At 37.7% G+C, this 23,524-nt stretch overlaps 1 protein-coding gene and 1 pseudogene across 5 annotated transcripts in view; one reads left to right on the plus strand and one right to left on the minus strand.

Annotated features, from left to right (window-relative positions):
• The window catches only part of LOC128213633 (adhesion G protein-coupled receptor L3-like), a 214,121-nt gene extending 205,416 nt beyond the window's left edge, over positions 1 to 8,705 (plus strand). For all 5 annotated transcript variants that reach the window (XM_052919613.1, XM_052919611.1, XM_052919614.1 and 2 more), the window contains one exon: positions 1,504 to 8,705. In XM_052919613.1, the coding sequence (XP_052775573.1) occupies positions 1,504 to 2,252 (749 nt within the window). In that variant the 3' untranslated portion in view covers positions 2,253 to 8,705. The remainder of the gene's footprint in view (positions 1 to 1,503) is intronic.
• A 12,870-nt stretch (positions 8,706 to 21,575) lies between these two features.
• Positions 21,576 to 22,888, minus strand: LOC128215301 (lysosomal acid glucosylceramidase-like; annotated as a pseudogene).
• Between the last annotated feature and the right edge of the window lie 636 nt (positions 22,889 to 23,524).

Consider the following 23,524-nt stretch of genomic DNA (forward strand, 5'->3'; position numbering starts at 1 on the left):
TTATCAAGATGAGGGGTTGCATAAATACTGTTAAGTTTTAGCTCACCTGATAGTGCTCAGCATGAGTTATTGTAATAGGGTGATTGTCGGTCATCTGTCTTTACCTTTAATCATCTTCTCCTCCTAAATCACTGGGAAAATTTCATCCAAACTTCACAGGAATGTTCTTGGATGGTCCACTTCCAGATTCCTTTAACAAAAGTGGTTCCAAGCTGAACTCTGGTTGCCATGGCAACGAAAAGGAAAATCTTCTTCAGCCCTGATTTCAAAAATTTTAGTTGACGCATTTTCAAATTCCTTTACCCCATGTTGATTTCCTAAAAAACATTGCCGTCAGTGGTTGGGGCTCTTTTCAATATATATACATATATATGTCTATATGAAAATCTTCTCCTCAGAATCTGCTGGCCCAATTTTAAAATAATTTCACAGAATTGTTCCTTAGGTGACACTATCAAATTCCTTCAACCCATGTTGATTCATGGGTGGGGATACTTTTCACTTTATGTCTATATGAAATTCTATATGGGAAACTTTGAAAATCTTCTTTTCAGTTTGAACTGATTTCAAAATATTTTCACAGAAATGTTCCTTAGGTGACCATATATCAAATCCATTCACCTTATTGTGATTCATAAAAAAACCCATGGCTGCCAGGGGCCAAACAATTTCTCTTTATGTATAATATATGGAAAACTTTGAAAAACCTCTTTAGAAACCTTTGGCCCTATTTCAAAGATTGAAGATAACAAGCTTATGAACTTTTTCACAGACACAAAGTCTTCTTAGTTATGGCCCTTTGTAACTTTTTAAACAAATACATTTTTCCTGTTTTCATATGCCTGTTTAAAAAACAGAACATATTGTTGTATCACCTGCAGCAAATGAGCGTTTGGGCGGACGGCGTCTAGTTTGTTGTCTGATCAATAACTTTAGAACCCTTTGTCGAATCAGGACTAAATTTGGTCAGAATGTGTATTGGCATTATAATATCTTGGACAAGTTTGATAACCAGCCATTTCACACTAATCACTCAAGAGTTATCGCCCTTTAATTATGGAAATTACCTAAAATAGGTATTGTCCTATTAATAACTTTAGAAGTCCATGTCTAACCATCACCAAATTTGGTCAGAGTGTATACATGGGCATAATATGTTGGACAAGTTTGATAACCAGCAATGTCGCTTCTGTCACTCAAGAGTAATCGCCCATTAATTTTAAAAATTACCTAAAGTTGGTATTGTCTGATCAATTACTTTACAATCATTTGTCCAATCATCACCAAGCTAGGTCAGAATGCAAATTTGGAATAATACCTTGTCAGAGTTTGATACCTAGCCAAATCTCTGGAGTCACCGAGAGTAATTGCCCTTCAATTATAGAAATGTCTAGAGCACCATTTAAGTTTTATTCAGGTGGAGATATAGAGCCATCTTGGCCCTCTTGTTATAAGATATTTTTATATTTTCCCATGTTATACTTATCTTTTCTTGCTTTACAGATCGTAGAAGTGACCTAGACAGCTTCTTGCGATCAGACACCAGCAGTGGCTGCACCGTCGGTACTGCGCTGAATCGGTATAGCAACCAGAGTGAAAAGCTTCTGCCCAATGGTGGAAATGTGTACTGTTCAATGCCAACTCATTTTGAGGGTGGCATTGTTGGTGATCTTTCGGTAGTGGAAGGTTCAATAGTTGACAGTGAGTATATGACAGAATATTGCCAACACGCGCTGCAGGTCACGAATGAGAAGAAAAATTATTCTTCCGGGGAGGAAGATTCTGACGTTGATGACAAAGATAATATTTCAATAAGTAAGGATAGATTGTCACTTCTGTCGAAGGAATCCATGCCAAAACTGAACGCAGATTTTACATCAGATAATGAGGAAGGAAAAGTAAATTATGCAGTATTACAGGAGGGCAAGACTGTAAAGATGGCGGCACAGACAGAGAGTGAGAGAGCTCTCTTCAATGATTTATTGAGTATGTACAAAACAATGGATGGGAAAAATGAGGCACTTATCCCCACAGTAAGAGTCTGCACCTCGCATCAAAAACTGGAGAGTGGGGAGGGGCTTGGGTGTGAAAAGGGTGAAAATAAAGACATTACAAAGAGTGCACCTAATCTGAAAGCCCCAACATTCTCAGCATATTCCAATCAAACACTCGACACAACGTCAGAACCTCTTTTGGGCAGTATGCCTGATGTGGCTGTGGCAGTTGAACACCAGGAGTTTATTGAAGAATAGTATTCTTCATAGTCATTGTGATGTGACAAAAGGTCAAATATTACTCTGTGAACATAATTCATGTCATTTGTCCATTGTTTATTCATTGGGTTTTAATATTCATAATTTTAATATTCTGTTTTTTACTCTTTAATTATTCAAGTTGTCTTTTTTTACATTTAAAGTTCTTCCAGACTAACAACACATTACATAAAGCATTTTTTTAAACTGTCAAATTTAAAAGATTGATACAAATATTTGTCAAACTAAAACATAATAAATCTTATAATCTTTGCAATGTGCTATTATACCAGATTATTTGCATATTCTTCAACAAACAAAAAAATAATTGTCAGTTAAACAATTGTACATGTGAATAATGTAGTAGATAATTCCTTTTCATTGCAGTGGGTCTCACTTCCGCCAAAATGCCCAGGCCAAAACTGCTTAGATTTATGTCACCATCTCATCATGTCATTCTAGGGCTAAATATATATATATATGTATCTTTTGTAGCTGACATACCATGGTTTGAATTTTATACAGATAAACATGCACTAATAAGTCTTTGAAACTTCCATTAATGGTAAATCAAGTATGAGGGGTGTTCGGAAAGTTCAAGAACAAGTGCCATAACATTATTATTTTTTAATATTTGTACACAATTCTTTAAACATACATAGCTCTATATACCTTTTATTTGTTTTCAGAAGGAAAATTACAAAATTAAAAATAGATGCTAGTTATTATCACCATAGAAACTTAATGTAAACATGAGTTGGGCAACTAAATGTATAAATAATTATAGATCTATGTCATAATATTGGACACAATTCACATGTCAAATTTTCTCAAAATATGCCCCAGAGTACTTCACACACTTCTGGTGGCTGTGAACCCAAGTTTTAAAGCTGTTGGTATTTTCCTGATACACTCCTGAATAACCACTGGCAGGTCTTTGTTGTCGTCGAAACCTCTCAACTCGTTCTTGATGATGGGAAAAAGCCAGAAGTCACATATGGTGCTAGGTCTGGAGAGTACGAGGAATTTTGTAGGGTTTTAATATCTGATCCAGCTAGTGTTGTCTCAGTAACAACAGACATATGGGGTGGTGCGTTGTCATGGTATAGATAGAATTTGCCGACAATCTGGCCTCTTCTTTCTATATGCTCTTATCAAGTCACGCCGCAGTATCTAAACGCGGTAATTTTGCATTTATTTTTATGCTGAACTAGTTATTAATGCTAGATTTACATGTAGTCTCTTATATTATGTTAAAACATTAAGTATAGCCTATATAAATTTAAAACAAACTCATAGTTCTACAGTCAATTTTGATGTTGATGTAATAGTGCCCTGCTCACGCTTACCTGATATTACCATAACAACAAAATAAATTCTATAAATCAAAGAATATGTGTTAGTGTTGTGCCGATCATAGATTATAATCGACAATTGATCGGAAAGGCCTACGTCGACAACAATCGATAGTGAAATTTGAACAGTCAATTATAGTAAAAGGGATGTAATCGCTACCGACTAATTTTCTTTTTCTGATTAATGCTAGTTTATGTTGAAATGTTAAGGTGTTTCTATGTTCGTTATTTAGTCATATTCTTATCAGTAAGTCAGTAAGTCACTACATAACCTTATTAAAAAATTCTTTGTAATTTAACAGCTAAAGGATTGGTTCTCAACTTATCATGTTTGTGGTTTAAAAGTGATTTTTAAAACATGTAACCATTTACTTTTTATGTAATTAAGTAGTTTCTCAGTTTTCTGAAAGAAAATGTTCTTGTAAAACATATAGAATATTCAACTGCTTTTTATACTTGTTACTGACTAATTATTAAAAGAAATTGATATTATTTTGTGTGTTTTACACATGTATACAATACTTAATGCAAGACAAAAGATAGAGTTGGTCCATTTGGTCTTATGTTCTGTAATAGTAACTTGTAAACACTAAAAGAGAGTCGCGTTCTGAATAAATAATGTTATTTATACAAATAAATGTACAAGCAATGTTATAAGGGAACATTGGTGCTAAAAACTGGTAAATGTACTGTATCTGTATGGCTTAATATGATGACCAAAGATAAATAAATAATGATTAAATCGATTAATAATCGATCATTGATTGGTTTCATAAACCAATTATCGATAGTATTTTTTTTGTCCGATTCCCAACACTTATATGTGTATGGATAATATTAATGTATAGATGTGTAGGAACAAATACTGAAAAATTCATACGAAAATGTCAAGAAATAAAAAATATGGCAGCATTTGTCCTAAAACTTTCAGAACACCTCTCGTATTTCCTTTGAAAATGTGGGTTTTTTAATCAGCAATGTATACGAAGAACTTTTCCTTTATCCCTAACATGGTTTTACCATGTTCCGAGTGTACTCTTAGTTCATAGTATACACTAAGTTCTGAGTTTACACTAATTTCGAAGTATACACTAAGTTCTGAGTATACACTAAGTTCTGAGTATACACTAAGTTCTAGATATACAATAAGCACCAAGTATACACTTAGTTGTGAGTATACACTAAGTTCCCAGTATACATTAAGCTCAGAGTATACACTAAGTTCCCAGTATACATTAAGCTCAGAGTATACACTAAGTTCCCAGTATACATTAAGCTCAGAGTATACACTAAGTTCCCAGTATACATTAAGCTCAGAGTATACACTAAGTTCCCAGTATACATTAAGCTCAGAGTATACACTAAGTTCCCAGTATACATTAAGCTCAGAGTATACACTAAGTTTAGGGAGTACTCTCAAGTTCCGAGAAATATCACTAATAACTGTTTTGCTTGTTGTGTACAGTCAGTGTTTTCTTTTACCATTCCATACCTGTGTTGATTGTGACATGCCTCAGATTTTACAATGCATAAGACCATGTAGTTCTTTGCTACCATCCCATCACATCAACCCAATGTTTACTAGCAGTTTCTGTCAACATTTACAATGATGATTATTAAATGAGCTAAAGAACTGTTATTTTACTACTATTTTAAGAACTGTGTTATCTACAGAAAACTGAGAGTCCATTGTTTTATTGAGGAATTTCATTGTTCTTGTTCTATGAAATAATGTATATTTTCGTACACTTTTTGTACCGAGGTTGTGAAGAATATGACCTTGAACATGTTGGTTGTAACATTATATTAAGGAGAAAATGATAACATCACCTTTCTTTGTGCAATACTTGTTGTACTATACACGTGTGATCATTGGTGTATCATAGAAAGCAGTAGCAGTGTAGCATTCCTCACTACTATTTTACACATAGTTAATTTTAGGGGATTGTATCTCCAAAGTGACCTTGTGCATGTACATTGTTAATGTTTACAACAAAATAATAGTATTTGGAGTCAATGACCAGAATGTGTCATGTTTAAGAAGTGGTCTAAAGTTACAAGCAGGGTGATAAGATAATACTTAGACAGAGTTATAATCTGGATTATGTGTGTGTGCGTGCGTGTGTGCGTGCATGCGTGCGGGTGTGGGTGTGTGTGTGTTAATGCTTGAATAATGACAATTAATGACCAATTATGAGCTAGATCCCCATAAAGGCAGAATATTGTGCTATCTTTAGATTCCAATATTCAAGCTGCGTTGAAAGAATGAATTAACTGCCATTATTTAAGTCTTAAGCAAGAATGTATTTCTGTTAATGCATAACTTTGTACTGCACACAGAACTTGTATGCCAAAGAGTACATAGGGTGAGCAAGGTCATATCTCATTCAAAAGGTTGTGAACATGTACATAGAAACTTTGTAAATATAAATGATAACATTTGTCATGTGTACAGTTTAAAACTACATTTTCATATGTTTATACAGTTGTGTCTTTTAATTATGTTTCAATTTCATGATAATGATTTTCTGAAATTGATGGTTGCTAAAATCTTGCAATAACAATGGAAACTGTTTTAAAGTACTTACTATTGTGAATTGCATCATGATGATTTTGTGACACTGAAAATAAAGTTTTTACCTTCTATTTTTATCTAGTTCATGTCCTACTCACCATTTATTTTCACAATTGGCAATGATCGTGGAATTAAAAAAAAGAAAAAATACTATTTAAAGCATATGATGTATGTTTTTAGCTCTACTGGCCAAAGGCCAGAAGAGCTTATGCGATGGTAATGTGTACGTAGTATGTGCATCCGTGCGGTCGTGCGTTCGTGCGTCTGTAAACAATTGCTTGTGAACACGATACAGTCTTCAGTTTTGATTGTATCTCGATGAAACTTGTACAGTATCTAGATATCCATTAGAGCTGGGTTCCTTTCGAAAACCAGCCAGATCCGCCCATGCATGCCTAGATTATGGCCCTTGATAGTATAAAAAAATGCTATTGTGTAAACAATTGGTTCTGAACATGATACAGTCTTCAGTTTTTATTGTATCTCAATGAAACTTGTACAGTATCTAGATATCCATTAGAGCTCGGTTCCTTTCGAAAACCAGCCAGATCCGCCCATGAATGCCTAGATTATGGGCCATGAAAGTTTTAAAGAAATGCTCTCTATTTTTAGCCAGGTCTGCATGAGCGAATTCTATTTTTAGCCAAGTTTACATGTAGATGTAAATTCAAGTCTAGAGTTAAGGGAGACAATTTGCAAGTATAGGATTTTGAGAGACAATATGCTTTTTGCTTCTGCAGCTGATTTTGTGAATTACTTTGCCTTGTTCTTGTTGAAAGCCCAAAGGCCATTTTTTAGCTTTAAGTTCTGTAGTTTGCGCATTCATCTTAACAAAATTGGTTGTGAATGTTGAAGTTATGCACCTGGTGTCATTACTGGCCACACCCAGGGTTCACAGGTTTGGTAAACATAAATCTGGAAAGGTTTGAAAATCTTTTTGTGTGTTCGTGCATCCATCTCAGCACAATTGATTGTGAATATTTGTTCAAATTGATCAATGTTGTCCTAGGATGCCCTTGACTTGACCTTTTGACCAACTTTTTTAACTTTTAAAACCACAGAAATTTTTACTATGAGTACAGTTTTGAAAGCATTTTTTTTTGTCAGATGACTTTTACTTGGCACATATTAAAATAGTTCATGGAACTAATCTGCTTACACAACTTTCTGGGCTCAGATGTTGAACGTGCTACGTTTTCAGGTAAGCCAAACACAAAACATAAAGTATATGTCTGTTGCCTTTTACCCATACATACATGCTCTGGATTGATATGACCACAAAAGCCATGCCAGTAGAGCATAGGCCCTTTTGGGCCTCTTGTTTATTATTAGCACTTAACTTATGATATTAACATAAAATCATGTCAGATGTAATTTTTGTATTTGTGCTGTTGTTTTATTATCAATCAAAAACATTTTGCAGGACCAGTTAATGAATGCTTGATTAATTTTTATTCCATTTTATGTTTTTACCTTGACTATTCAAAGAATAAGGAGGCTTTACTACTCGCACCGGCTTCAGCTTCCAGTTAAAGACTGTCTTACAATTAGGTTACATAACTCCATATTTATCCTAAATACATATAATGGCCCTTGTTTTACTTTCTTATTGCTTTTTTTATTGCTTTTGACAGGCACATTTTCATATTTTTTAACCAGGTTTTCACAAAATGAAATTGGTTATTAGAATGATGTGCATCGTTGTTTGGGCAGGAGAGCGGCGTCACACTCACCTATGGTATAGAATAATTTTAGTTAGGTTTGAAATCTAGTGATCAAACTTGGTTACAGGTATAGGGAGGCCCCTAGGATCAAGATCAAGGCCACTTGTAAAAATGGTTGGTACTGAATAACTTTAGTTAGGGTTGACATATTACGACCAATCTTGGTAAATAGTAATAATTTATAGATACCTTTCATGAGTTTATGTTTGGCGCCCAAGTAATTGTCAAGGTCAAGGTCGATGTTGCTAAAAATTAAAAAAATGGTTGTACTGAATAACTGGTGAGGGTTGACATATTGCCACCAAACTTGGTATGTAGGAAGAGTTTTTGGGGGACTTTCATGGGGTTGCATTTGGGGCCCCTAGGGTCGAGGTCAAGGTAACCTTAAGGTACAAAAAATAGAAAACGCAGTTGAAACCGAATCTCACAACAAAGGCTGAAGTTCTTCTGTCAATCATTGAAAACCTGGTTTTGTGTCGCATTGCACTGTTTCTTTTTACATTTTAATTTGACTTTTTTTTATTGCTTTTGACAGGCACATATTACATCAATATTGTATTCATTTCTAAGACAAAGCGGCGTATAGTCGAGAATGCTGTCCTATGACAGCTCTTGTTTATATTAAAGATTGTTTATCAAATGCTGTTTTAAATGAAAAGGTTTTTTTTATTTAGAAACACATTGCCAAAAAATCTATTGAAAATATCTCTGTAGATATATTCTTCTTTTATATTTGTTCACTTTTTGTTTTGTTTCTAGAAATAATTTGTAATTCTTATGAAATACAGTTTTATTAACACTTGGTCTTGGTCTATCTATATACCCATTACAACTGAGAGGCAAACTTCAAATATACAAGTTCAGTACAGTTGAAACTCGTTCGCTTGATATCTCATGGCTCGATGTCCACGTTGGCTCAAACCGATTTTTATTTTGTTCATATAAAATTTGATTGGATGGCTCGATATCTTAAAGCAGCACTCTCACAGATTTACCATTTTTACAACTTTATTGTGATCGGTCTTTGTCCGGCGTCCGTCCGTTAATCTGTCCGTCCGTCAGCAATTGCTTAAAAAACATCTCCTCTGAATCTACCTGGCCAATTTCAATGAAACTTCAGAGGAAGCTTCCTTGGGTGTCCCTCTACAAAAATACAACAAGGGGTCATGATTGATTAACAACAACAACAACAAAATGGCCGACTTCCTGTTTTGCTTTAAGAAACATCTCCTCTGAAACTACCAGTCCAAATTCAATGAAACTTTACAGGAAGCTTCCTTGGGTGACCCTCTACAAATACAACAAGGGGTCACAATTGATCAACAACAACAGCAACAACAACAAAATGGCTTACTTCCTGTTTTGCTTTAAAAACATCTCTTTTGAAACTACCACTTCAAATTCAATGAAGCTTTACAGGAAGCTTCCTTGGGTGACCCTCTACAAAAATAGAACAAGGGGTCACAATTGATCAACAGCAACAACAACAACAAAATGGCCAACTTCCTGTTTTGCTTTAAAAAAAACATCTCCTCTAAAACTACCAGTCCAAATTCAATGAAACTTTACAGAAAGCTTCCTTGGGTAACCTTGTACACAAATACAACAACTGGTCAAGATTGATCAACAATAACAACAACAACAATCTAGTGTTAAAATCTTGTTAGTTGTGTAGTTTACTCTTGAAGCAAGGGCAGCAAGTCTTGCTCTATGATCTCCCTTTCTGTTGAACAGTGCATTGTCTATTTTTAGTTTTTCTATTTTTAATAACAAGGGATTATATGTTATATTTTTTAATTCTTCAAATTAGTCACTTTTAATGTAATAACTGTTTTTTTCATAACAGGTTTATATGTTAGGAAATATTATATCTCTTTATTTTCCAGAAGAATTTCATTTTTACTCAATGATGAATTAAATGATCAGACTTTTCTATTGAACTACAAGTCATGTAGACCATTGAAATTGTACAATCTTATCTTTTTCGTGGATAGTGAATACACCTTTTATAAACAAGACTGTAACTTTCATATACAGATGGGAAGCCATGCTGTGTTGAATAAGAATTGAGACCATGTGACTGTAGAAAAAGAAAAAATGAGACTGTAGGTGCTTCATAAGTATTTTTATCAAATCGTCATAATTTGTAGTTGTTATATACTTTATTGGATGGTGTGCTGTCCGTCATTCGTGTGTCTTACACAATTGCTTGTGAAAATCAAATTATGCCCCTCTGGGGTCAAAACTCGCTATGCCATGAGGTTTTCTGTGGACTTATCGAAAATCTTCTTGTCTGACACCGCTAGGCCGAGACCTTTAATAATTTGTTATGAGCATCATATAGTGGTCCTCTACCAAGATTGTGCAAATTACGCCCCTTGGGTCAAATTTGGTCCCACCCTTTTTGACCTACTGTCTTATTTTTGAAACTACAGCGAAATTTTGGCCATGTTCACAATTCTGTAAACAAATAACAATGGGCGTTTTTGTTGGTAATAAACTGGTTTCAGTTTTAGTTCAGTTTCACAATCTGTGTATTTGTTGTTTCATCGGGTTCATCAACTCATTCCATCCGAAAACTAGTTTACTTTGAAAACAACATGGCGGTAATTGATCAACCACATTTGTTGAAACTCAATGTTTTGTTATAACAATGCCTTACAATGGGAAAATGAGCAAAATGAAAAAGGTACTATTAATAACTGTGTGTTAATATATCAGTTTGTGTGCTCCGCCATGTTGTTAAAACTGTTCACAAAATCATGTATTTGTTACTTCAAGCAAAATTATCAAAACCAGTTTCGAATCTGCTGAAACCATTGAAACCAAACTTAAACTGGTTTGGTATCAACAAAAATGCCCGATGTTGTGGTTGGATGACCTTGACTGTGACTGCCTTCTACTTATTTATGAAGCTACAGCAATGAAATTTGGATCTTGTGTAGAGTTTTGAAAACAAATACCAATATTGTCTTCGGATCACCTTGACTGTGACTTTTTGACCTTCTTCCTTTTTCTTTAAGGTGCAGCAATAACATTTCAATCAAGTGTACAGTTTTGAAAACAAATATCAATGCTGTGGATTACTTTTATTGTACCTTTTTGACATCTTATTTTTGAAGCAACAGTTTTAAACAGAAATTTGGATCATATGTACAGCTTTGAGAACAAATATCAAGCTATATTGATTACAAAGGCTAAATTCTTTTACTCTCCATCAAAGCCCTCTGTTTATTTTTTGTCTTGGAAAGAGCAAATTTTTGAGTCGTTGATCAGATCGTAGATTTTCATAATTCTGTTCGAAAATTAATTTTTTATGGCCTAAACTAACGGTTTAATAAAAATGCATAAAACATCATTTTTATACGCCCATCTTACGATGGCCGTATTATGGGAACACCCATGGCGGGCGGGCGGGCGGCTCCACAATGTTGTCCGCTCTCTAACTTGAACATTTCTCATCCAATTTCCACCAAACTTCATGAAAGTGTTTGTTGGTGAAATATCTAGGTCAAGTTCGATAACCAGCCAAATCGCTTTAGGCACTCCAGAGTTATGGCCCCCTGAATTTGTCAAAGTTGGCCATTTTAGCTTTGTCCGCTCTCTAACTTGATCATATTGTCTTCGGATCACCTTGACTGTGACTTTTTGACCTTCTTCCTTTTTCTTTAAGGTGCAGCAATAACATTTCAATCAAGTGTACAGTTTTGAAAACAAATATCAATGCTGTGGATTACTTTTATTGTACCTTTTTGACATCTTATTTTTGAAGCAACAGTTTTAAACAGAAATTTGGATCATATGTACAGCTTTGAGAACAAATATCAAGCTATATTGATTACAAAGGCTAAATTCTTTTACTCTCCATCAAAGCCCTCTGTTTATTTTTTGTCTTGGAAAGAGCAAATTTTTGAGTCGTTGATCAGATCGTAGATTTTCATAATTCTGTTCGAAAATTAATTTTTTATGGCCTAAACTAACGGTTTAATAAAAATGCATAAAACATCATTTTTATACGCCCATCTTACGATGGCCGTATTATGGGAACACCCATGGCGGGCGGGCGGGCGGCTCCACAATGTTGTCCGCTCTCTAACTTGAACATTTCTCATCCAATTTCCACCAAACTTCATGAAAGTGTTTGTTGGTGAAATATCTAGGTCAAGTTCGATAACCAGCCAAATCGCTTTAGGCACTCCAGAGTTATGGCCCCCTGAATTTGTCAAAGTTGGCCATTTTAGCTTTGTCCGCTCTCTAACTTGATCATATTGTCTTCGGATCACCTTGACTGTGACTTTTTGACCTTCTTCCTTTTTCTTTAAGGTGCAGCAATAACATTTCAATCAAGTGTACAGTTTTGAAAACAAATATCAATGCTGTGGATTACTTTTATTGTACCTTTTTGACATCTTATTTTTGAAGCAACAGTTGTTAACAGAAATTTGGATCATATGTACAGCTTTGAGAACAAATATCAAGCTATATTGATTACAAAGGTTAAACTCTTTTACTCTCCATCAAAGCCCTCTGTTTATTTTTTGTCTTGGAAAGAGCAAATTTTTGAGTCGTTGATCAGATCGTAGATTTTCATAATTCTGTTCGAAAATTAATGTTTTATGGCCTAAACTAACGGTTTAATAAAAATGCATAAAACATCATTTTTATACGCCCATCTTACGATGGCCGTATTATGGGAACACCCATGGCGGGCGGGCGGCTCCACAATGTTGTCCGCTCTCTAACTTGAACATTTCTCATCCAATTTCCACCAAACTTCATGAAAGTGTTTGTTGGTGAAATATCTAGGTCAAGTTCGATAACCAGCCAAATCGCTTTAGGCACTCCAGAGTTATGGCCCCCTGAATTTGTCAAAGTTGGCCATTTTAGCTTTGTCCGCTCTCTAACTTGATCATTTCTCATCCAATTTCCACCAAACGTCATGAAAGTGTTTGTTGGTGAAATATCTCGGTCAAGTTCAATAACCAGCCAAATCGCTTTAGGCACTCCAGAGTTATGGCCCCCTGAATTTGTCAAAATTGTCCATTTTAGCTTTGTCCGCTCTCTAACTTGAACATTTCTCATCCAATTTCCACCAAACTTCATGAAAGTGTTTGTTGGTGAAATATCTAGGTCAAGTTCGATAACCAGCCAAATCGCTTTAGGCACTCCAGAGTTATGGCCCCCTGAATTTGTCAAAATTGGCCATTTTAGCTTTGTCTACTCTCAAACTTGAACAGTTTTTATCCGAATTTCACCAAACTTGCTACTATAAATGTTTGTTGGTATATATTTTTGGCAAAGTTCTATAACCAGCCAGGCTCTTCAGGATTATGGCCCTTGAATTGGTCAAAATTTGCCATTTTTGCTTTGTCCACTGTCTAATTTGAACAGTTATCATCTGATCTTCACCAAACTTGCTGAAAATATTTGTTGGTAAAATAAACAGCTTTGGTCTTAATTGAAGTCTTGAGAAATGCACATGACAAACATCTGCAAGACTGTAACAGCATCATCATGGGAGATTTCAATGTTGACTTTAACAAACAGTCTTCGCAGCAACATACACTTCAGAAATTTATGTCTGAGAGTGGATTCCAGCAGAAAATACACGAACAAACCACCGACCACCACTCAACACTGGACTTGATCTTCACTAACGTGCAAGATGTACAGACTGGTGTATTGGAAGTGTATTATTCAGACCATAAGGCAGTGTGGATTGGTTTGTAAAATAAAAGCTGTTTAACTCTTTCAACACCATAAAAGCCAGAGTGTAACATATGACATTTCATGTTGTATGTCCTATATAAAAGGAACAGTGTAAATAATGTTGTATAAAATAAAACAAGACTTTAGGTTTGATGCAGTGGTATGAAGAATATTTCCTGAGACCACAGTGTGACTGAATATTTGCTGAAGTATACACCATAGTTTGACAGAACAATTGCTATAGATAACTGAAGAATGTGCCATAGTTCCCTGAAATACAGAAGTACTTGGTAAATACAATTTTGCACGAAACCCTCAGTAAATATCAAGGGCTTGGTCCCCAAAGGTTCTAAGTGCCTATGAAAATTATAGACATTTTAGCACCTTCTGACTCAAAACCCTCGAATTAAAATAAAAAATTTCTACTGTTAATACCATATTGTGCCAAATCATTTGCTTCTTGAAAAGCTTGCTTCTCAAAGGGCCAATGTGACAGTAAGTTGTCTTAGAATCCAAGAAATTATTGATGGGCGTATTTTGTGAGTGTCACTCTTGTTTTAAATTAAATACAAAAATCTGCGATCTAATTTTTTGTCAGCAGTCTTATTTATCGTATTTCCATTGGTTTTCGCAAAAATTGGCTCTTTCCAAGCCAAAAAATAAGAAAGTTGTCAAAACGTCCAATCTGTGAGAGTGCAGCTTTAAGGGTCGATATTTCTCCATGCTCAATGTCAAATTCGCGGTCCCAAATTAGAATTTCACACTTTATTTTGTTTGCTTGGGTCGATGTCATTTTCGCAGGTTCAGGTAAGATTTTCACACCTTGATTTGTTTGCTTGGCTTCATTTAGCACAAGGCGCTAATCAATTGCTTAATTTGCTTAATTGGTATTATAATTATTATCAAATTTAAATGGTTGAACAGTTTAAGCAGAATGCCATCTGTCTTTAATTGTTATCCTTATCCATGTATACATTTTAATACATTTTGGTAAGGCGACATTCATATAAAATATTGCGCTGAATGCTTTTCTCAATGGATGAATTCTTACAAATTTCAAATGCTGAGCAATCTAGACAAGGACCCGCTACAACTGGGGGATATCTAGATCGGCAACCCCAAAGGTTTCTGCCGTAGGAAATAAAGGGACAAAGAGAAAACTTACTGTTAAATATTATCTTGAGAAGTATGAGGGTATAATGGGTGTTGATAGTGGACGAAAATCTAAAAACCAAATTGCAGAAGACTTCAGCATTTCGCAGAATACTCTTTCAGCTTGGTTGAAAAACAAAGACCAAATTATAGCCAGATTCCTCGCAGGTAACATAGAGCCTGACCATAAGCTAGCTCTTCTCTTTCAGAGATAGCGTAGCAAATAATATAAAAAACGAGGTAAACAATACTTTTTGTAACGAATTAAAGAAGAAACCACATTCAGTAAGCAATCCCACTTGGCTCAATATTCTCGAGACTCAAAGATTTTTGGCCAGTCCCTAGAATATCGAGCCAACGAGTTTCAACTGTATATACTTAACAGAACACTTTTGTAGGGGTAGGGAAGAAGCGACACTTCTGTAGAGGTAGGGAAGAAGGAACACTTCTGTAGGGTTAGGAAAGAAGGAACACTTGTATGGGTAGGGAAGAAGGAATACTTGTATGGGTAGGGAAAAAGGAACACTTCTGTATGGGTAGGGAACAAGGAACACTTTTTTATGGGTAGGGAAGAAGGAACACTTGTATGGGTAGGGAAGAGGGAACACTTCTGTAGGGTTAGGGAAGAATGGACACTTCTGTATGGGTAGGGAAGAAGGAACACTTCTGTATGGTTAGGGAAGAAGAGACACTTTAGAATTGGTAGGGAACAAAAAACACTTCTGTAGGGGTAGGGAGGAATGAACACTTCTGTATGGGTAGGGAAGAAGGAACACTTCTGTGTGGGTAGGGAAGAAGGGATAATTCAGTAGTGGTAGGAAGAAGGAACACTTCTGTAGGGTTATGGAAGAAGGGACACTTCCGTAGGGGTAGGAAGAAGGAACACTTCTGTATGGTTAGGGAAGAAGTGACACTTCTGTATGGGTATAGAAGAAGAAACACTTCTGTAGGGGAAATGAAGAGAAACACTTCTATAGGGTTTGGGAAGAAGGGACAGTTCTTTAAGGGTGGGGAAGAAGGAACTCTTCTTTATGGGTAGGGAAGAAGGAACACTTCTGTATGGGTAGGGAAGAATGAACACTTCTTTATGGATAGGGAAGAAGGAACACTTCTGTAGGGGTAGGGAAGAAGGAACACTTCTGTAGGGGTAGGAAGAAGGAACACTTTTGTAGGGTAAGGAAGAAGGAACACTTCTTAAGGGTTAGGGAAGAAGGAACACTTCTGTAGGGTAAGGAAGAAGGAACACTTCTGAATGGGTATGGAAGAAGGAACACTTCTGTAGGGGTATGAAGAAGGAACACTTTTGTGTGGGTAGGGAAGAAAGAACACTTCTGTGTGGGTAGGGAAGAAGGGACACTTCTGCAGGGGTAGGAAGAAGGAACACTTCTGTAGGGTTCGGGAAGAAGGGACACTTCTGTTTGGGTATGAAGAAGGAACACTTCTGTGTGGGTAGGGAAGAAAGAACACTTCTGTGTGGGTAGGGAAGAAGGGACACTTCTGCAGGGGTAGGAAGAAGGAACACTTCTGTAGGGTTAGAAAGAAGGAACACTTCTGTATGGGTATGGAAGAAGGACCACTTCTGTAGGGCTAGGAAGAAGGAAAACTTCTGTGTGGGTAGGGAAGAAAGAACACATCTGTGTGGTTAGGGAAGAAGGGACACTTCTGCAGGGGTAGGGATGAAGGAACAATTCTGTAGGGGTAGGGAAGAAGGAACACTTCTGTATGGGTAAGAAGAAGGAACACTTTTGTATGGGTAGGGAAGAAGGAACACTTCTGTATGAGTAGGGAAGAAGTGACACTTCTGTGTGGGTAGGGAAGAAGGGACACTTCTGTAAGGTTTGGGAAAAAGGGACACTTCTATATGGGTAAGGAAAAAGGAACACTTCTGTAGGGTAAGGAAGAAGGAACACTTCTGTAGGGTAATGGAAGAAGGAACACTTCTTAAGGGTTAGGAAAGAAGGAATACTTCTGTAGGGGTAGGGAAGAAGGAACACTTTTGAGTGGGTAGGGAAGAAGGAACACTTCTGTGTGGGTAGGGAAGAAGGGACACTTCTGTAGGGGTAGGAAGAAGGAACCCTTATGCAGGGTTCGGGAAGAAGGGACACTTCTGTAGGGGTAGGAAGAAGGAACACTTCTGTAGGGTTAGGGAAAAATGAACACTTCTGTATGGGTAGGGAAGAAGGAACACTTCTGTGTGAGTAGGGAAAAAGGGACACTTCTGTAGGGGTAGGAATAAGGAACACTTCTGTAGGGTTCAGGAAGAAGAGACACTTCTGTATGTGTAGTGAAGAAGGAACACTTCTGTATGGATAGTTAAGAAGGAACACTTCTGTAGGGTTAGGAAAAAGGAACACTTCTGTATGGGTTTGGAAGAAGGACCACTTCTGTAGGGGAAGGAAGAAGGAACACTTCTGTGTGGGTAGGGAAGAAAGAACACTTCTTTGTGGGTAGGGAAGAAGGGACACTACTTTATGGGTAGGGAAGAAGGAACACTTCTGTAGGGGTAGGGAGGAAGGAACACTTCTGTAGGGGTAGGGAAGAAGGGACACTTCAGTTTGGGTAGGGAAGAAGGGACACTTTTGAAGGGGTAGGGAAGGAGGGAAACTTCAGTATAGGTAGGGAAGGATTGAATCTTCAGTAGGGGTAGGGAAGGAGGGAAACTTCTGTATGGGTAGGTAAGAAGGAACACTTCTGTATGGGTAGGGAAGAAGAAACACTTCTTAAGGGTAAGTGAAGAAGGAACACTTCTGTAGGGGTAGGGAAGAAGGGACACTTCTGTATGGGTAGGGAAGAAGGAACACTTCTTTATCGGTAAGGGAAAATGGAACACTTATGTATGGGTAGGGAAGAAGGGACACTTCAGTATGGGTAGGGAAGAATGGACACTTCTGTAGGGGTAGTGAAGGAGGGAAACTTCAGTATGGGTAGGGAAGAATGGAATCTTCAGTACGGGTAGGGAAGGAGGGAAACTTCAGTTTGGGTAGGGAAGGATGGAATCTTCAGTACGGGTAGGGAAGGAGGGAAACTTCTGTATGGGTAGGGAAGAATGGAATCTTCAGTACGGGTAGTGAAGGAGGGAAACTTCAGTATGGGTAGGGAAGGATGGAATCTTCAGTACGGTTAGGGAAGGAGGGAAACTTCAGTATGGGTAGGGAAGGACGGAATCTTCAGTACGGGTAGTGAAGGAGGGAAACTTCAGTATGGGTAGGGAAGGACGGAATCTTCAGTACGGGTAGGGAAGGAGGGAAACTTCAGTATGGGTAGGGAAGGACGGAATCTTCAGTACGGGTAGGGAAGGAGGGAAACTTCAGTATGGGTAGGGAAGGACGGAATCTTCAGTACGGGTAGGGAAGGAGGGAAACTTCTGTATGGGTAGGGAAGGATGGAATCTTCAGTACGGGTAGTGAAGGAGGGAAACTTCAGTATGGGTAGGGAAGGATGGAATCTTCAGTACGGGTAGGGAAGGAGGGAAACTTCTGTATGGGTAGGGAAGAATGGAATCTTCAGTACGGGTAGTGAAGGAGGGAAACTTCAGTATGGGTAGGGAAGGATGGAATCTTCAGTACGGGTAGGGAAGGAGGGAAACTTCAGTATGGGTAGGGAAGGATGGAATCTTCAGTACGGGTAGGGAAGGAGGGAAACTTCAGTATGGGTAGGGAAGGATGGAATCTTCAGTACGGGTAGTGAAGGAGGGAAACTTCAGTATGGGTAGGGAAGGATGGAATCTTCAGTACGGGTAGGGAAGGAGGGAAACTTCAGTATGGGTAGGGAAGGATGGAATCTTCAGTACGGGTAGTGAAGGAGGGAAACTTCAGTATGGGTAGGGAAGGATGGAATCTTCAGTACGGGTAGGGAAGGAGGGAAACTTCTGTATGGGTAGGGAAGGATGGAATCTTCAGTACGGGTAGTGAAGGAGGGAAACTTCAGTATGGGTAGGGAAGGATGGAATCTTCAGTACGGGTAGTGAAGGAGGGAAACTTCTGTATGGGTAGGGAAGGAGGGAAACTTCTGTATGGGTAGGGAAGGATGGAATCTTCAGTACGGGTAGGGAAGGAGGGAAACTTCTGTATGGGTAGGGAAGGAGGGAAACTTCTGTATGGGTAGGGAAGAATGGAATCTTCAGTACGGGTAGTGAAGGAGGGAAACTTCAGTATGGGTAGGGAAGGATGGAATCTTCAGTACGGGTAGGGAAGGAGGGAAACTTCAGTATGGGTAGGGAAGAATGGAATCTTCAGTACGGGTAGGGAAGGAGGGAAACTTCAGTATGGGTAGGGAAGGATGGAATCTTCAGTACGGGTAGGGAAGGAGGGACACTTCAGTATGGGTAGGGAAGGATGGAATCTTCAGTACGGGTAGTGAAGGAGGGAAACTTCAGTATGGGTAGGGAAGGATGGAATCTTCAGTACGGGTAGGGAAGGAGGGAAACTTCTGTATGGGTAGGGAAGGATGGAATCTTCAGTACGGGTAGGGAAGGAGGGAAACTTCAGTATGGGTAGGGAAGGATGGAATCTTCAGTACGGGTAGGGAAGGAGGGAAACTTCTGTATGGGTAGGTAAGAAGGGACACTTAAGTAGGTTATGGAAGGAGGGACACTTCAGTAGGGATAGAGAAGAAGTCAACTCCTACTCTACACTGTTGGTGCCAGCATCATTGTCCTGTGAATCTTTGCCATAATAACCTTAAAACAGTCAACATATTCACATGAAACTTAGCACACATGTTACATAACTGGCCTCAAAAACTGTTCATTTATGATTCATGCCCTGAAACAAGCAATATCATATACCCTGTCTGAACTAGTGTACCTCAGTCTAGGTGTTCTGAAATCTGGATGTCTTTTTCTGTTGTGGCAGAAATTTCTGTGTATGAAAACTTGTTATCCCCCGCCAAACCAGTTTTCAGGAGGAGGATATAGTTTTAGCGCTGTCCGTCATTTCATCCGTCTGTCAGTCGCATGTTTTTCTTTCTAGATTCTTTTTAGCTCACCTGAGCACAAAGTGCTCAAGGTGAGCTATTGTGATCGGTCTATGTCCGGTGTCTGTCGTCCTTCGTTCGTCGTCCGTTGTTTGGCGTCATCACTTGGTTATAATCATCTTCTTCTCCTAAACCGCTTGGACAATTTTGATGAAACTTCATAGGAATGATCCTTGGTTGGTGCTTTTCAAAATTGTTCAAAGAAATGAATTCCATGCAGAACCCTGGTTGCCATGGCAACCTAAAGGAAAACTTCAACAATTGGTTATAATCATCTTCTTCTCCTAAACCGCTTGGACAATTATGATGAAACTTCATAGGAATGATCCTTGGTTGTTTTTTCAAAATTGTTCAAAGAAATGAATTCCATGCAGAACTTTGATTGCCATGGCAACTTAAAGGAAAATCACCAAGTCCTGTCAGTGTGCAGGAAACTGTGACAAGTCCTGTCAGTGTGCAGGCAACTGTGACAAGTCCTGTCAGTGATTATCCAGGCAACATCTGTCTGTGCATCTGTCCGTCCGTCCGTCCATGTGTCTGGCTCAATTATAAGCTCGTGTCCGTGCTGTAACTTTCTCTTGTATGGACAGATATTAATATAACCTGCCACATGTGTTCGACATACCAAGACGACATGTCGTGTGCAAGACCCATGTCCTCACCTCTAAGGTCAAGGTCACACTTAGTGTTTATTCACAATGGAATGCTGCATATAAGTACATAGAGTATAAGTTGTCATGTCCGGGCTGTAACTTTCTCTTGTATGGAAATATTTTAAAATAACTTGCCACGTGTATTTAACATACTATGATGATGTGTTGTGTGCAAGACCTGTGTCCCTCCCTCTAAAGATACACTAAGTGTTTATTCACAATGGAATGCTGAATATGAGGACATAAGAGTGTAGGCTGTCAAGTATGGGTGGTATTTTTTCATATTCAGAGGCAATTTAAAATAACTTGCCATATGTATTTGACACGCAAAATCAAGATCAACTTTTTATGTACTTGTTCATAGGTCAATGTCACATTCGAGGGCATTCGTCACATACTGTGACAGCTCTTGTACAATATTCCTTGAGCTATATTGAAAACAAAGGTTAAACTCTTTCACTCAGGTGAGCGATTTAGGGCCATCATGGCCCTCTTGTCTTAGTAGGGATCGATCAGATTATCTTCAAACTTGGTCAGAATGTTCCCCTTGATCAAATTACGACCACTTGTATAAGTGGGTCACATGGGGTCAAAAACAAGGTCACTTAGTCAAATCTTACAAAAATCTTTGGAACAAATTAGAGCACTACATTTAGTCCAATATTCATCAAACTCAATCAGAATGTTTCTCTTGATGAACTCTTGGACAAATTTAAAACTGGGTCACATGTGATCAAATATAAGGTCACTAGCTCAAATCTTTTTCGTCTGGAACCATATCATGAAAGGAATTGGTTAGATTATGTTCAAGCTAGGTCAAAAACTTTCCCTTTTCCTTATTCAACGAATTTGCTTGTTGGCTTAAAGTGAAATAGATGAAAATATTGGCATCAAAGTAAGGACTTAGTCTTATAAAACAAGTTTAATCATTCTAGCTGAAATGGAATAATCTATATTTTGGGCTCCAATTATTTTTTTTTAAACATAATACAATACTGGATCAGTATCCTTAACAAGATTTATCATGAATTGCTTACAAGATACAAAGACAAAAAATATGGTGAGGTTTTGTTGCAATAGAGCTAACTGGTATAAACTATCATAAAAATACTGTCACTAGTATTTCACATGGCCTCTTTTATTATATATAAAATTAAAGTAATGATATGAAACGTAAATTCCTATCTCCTGTACCAAATAAAGGTAATGAAACTCTTTGGAGGAATGTAGTAATTCAGAATCCCAGGAACCATGTCGTCCATAATAGTAATATTGTAAGCTTCAGTCTCATTGGTGTTAATAAAGTTGGCAGCATTTGAATCATCCTCTCTCAAAGATGGCCTGAAGATCAGAATTACTAGGCAGGTTATCACTATGAGACAAAACCTTCGAGCCGGGTCTTATGAATTTACTAAAGTGGCCCATAGCATAGAACATGGGTTGTTTAAAGAACTCATCATTCTCTGGGTTAACAATAATAGGGCTGTCTGCTCTGTTGTTTGCCCAGTTTGGGCCTCCTCTTATATCCAAGGCCATGTTCCAGTCCACCCAGCCAGAGAGACACCATGATTCAGGTCTTGTATAATGTCTGTGTAATACTGCTCTGCTCGAAATCAGTTACCAAGCAAAAATGACTTATTCTTATTCAATAAGTTCTGTTCGCAGGCCTCAGTGTTAAGCATGAAAATATCATCTCCAATTTGTTCATAGGTCCTGTCTAGGACAGTAGTTGGGACAGTTGAGTCTTTGTACCAATGCACAGCAATGCCGGACACATATTTCTTAACGAAAGGATTATTGAGGACAATTTGAGGTCATCAAGTATCATCAGTTTCACGCCACCCAAACCATTCATCTCAAGGGCAGGCCCCAAATCAGTAGAAAAGAAGTCTCTTTGCAGTTCTGGGGTCCAACCAAGACATTGATATGCAAAATTATCTATCATCCCATCTGACGGCTGATTCTGCGCAGTGAGGCCCCATATATTCACACCTTTGTCTTTATAAGCTTGTATGAACTTCACAAAATAGTTAGCCCAGGCTTTAAAGTATTCTACACTGGGGGAGCCCTTTATGGTTCCCTTTCCTGTCATGTTCCCATTTGTTTTCATCAAGTATGGAGTACTCAAGGGACTTCCAAAGAAGGTTAGGTTTCTTTTGGTCACTTTCAGGGCGTCCAAAATTGCAGGAATTTTATGCTTGAGGTCTTCTTCTGCTAGACTGAACTTTTCAGGACTTAGGTCACCTTCATTATCATCATATGAGTAAATCTTTGTAGAAAAATCACAACTTGCCATAGGAATCCTGCCCACTGTGTATTCAATACCTTGCTGATCCCAATAGGATTTAAGCAAATTCATTCTAATGCATCAGCTGACAAAGAATCCATTGTGATCATTGCAGCATCAGTGAAGGCACCAACCACCAAAGCCAATTATGATCTGTATGGTCTCATTGCCAACATGGAAGACATATTTATGTAACCGAGGGTTCATAGGGCGCTTTCTTGTGTCGGATCGCTTCCGGGGGAATGTAGCTCAGTGGGGCCGCTATGACCCTGGTCGGTTGGAATGCATGTTTGCATTTGGTCGTCCGTGGTTACACGCTCATAAGAAGTTGCCAGTGTTATTCTTGTGATGGAATATTCATCATAATAACAATAACAGTAACAGCATAAGTATAATGTCCAGATAAAGTTCTTATTGAGTTCTAATTGTCTAAAATAAAATTAATGGTTTGCTTGTGACACAATAATATGAGCTTACACCAAATAATTCATCATTTCTCTTAGTAAAAGTAGTTGGAGATGTTATTCCTTTAAACCTAACTTGAAGACCCTATCCTAAGTTCTCTGAAGTTCCTCTTTTAAAGTCTAAACATAAGAATATATATAAAAGGGTGAACTTCCTAATTAACCAATAAAAGTCATTCTTTTAACTAATTTTCATATTTAACAATTGAGTGACATAATGGAGTTTCTACTTCTAAATCCAACCTAAATATTGTAAGAGTTAATGCCCTATGTATCTTTTTAAGATGTTTTTTACACACCTGTTTAAAACAACAGGACATATAATAGTTCCACCTATGGTGTATGGAAGGGCAGACAGGCACCATCCAGTATGTAGTCC

Source organism: Mya arenaria, chromosome 13 (genome assembly GCF_026914265.1).
Source record: "Mya arenaria isolate MELC-2E11 chromosome 13, ASM2691426v1".
In the NCBI taxonomy this organism is placed as follows: domain Eukaryota; kingdom Metazoa; phylum Mollusca; class Bivalvia; order Myida; family Myidae; genus Mya; species Mya arenaria.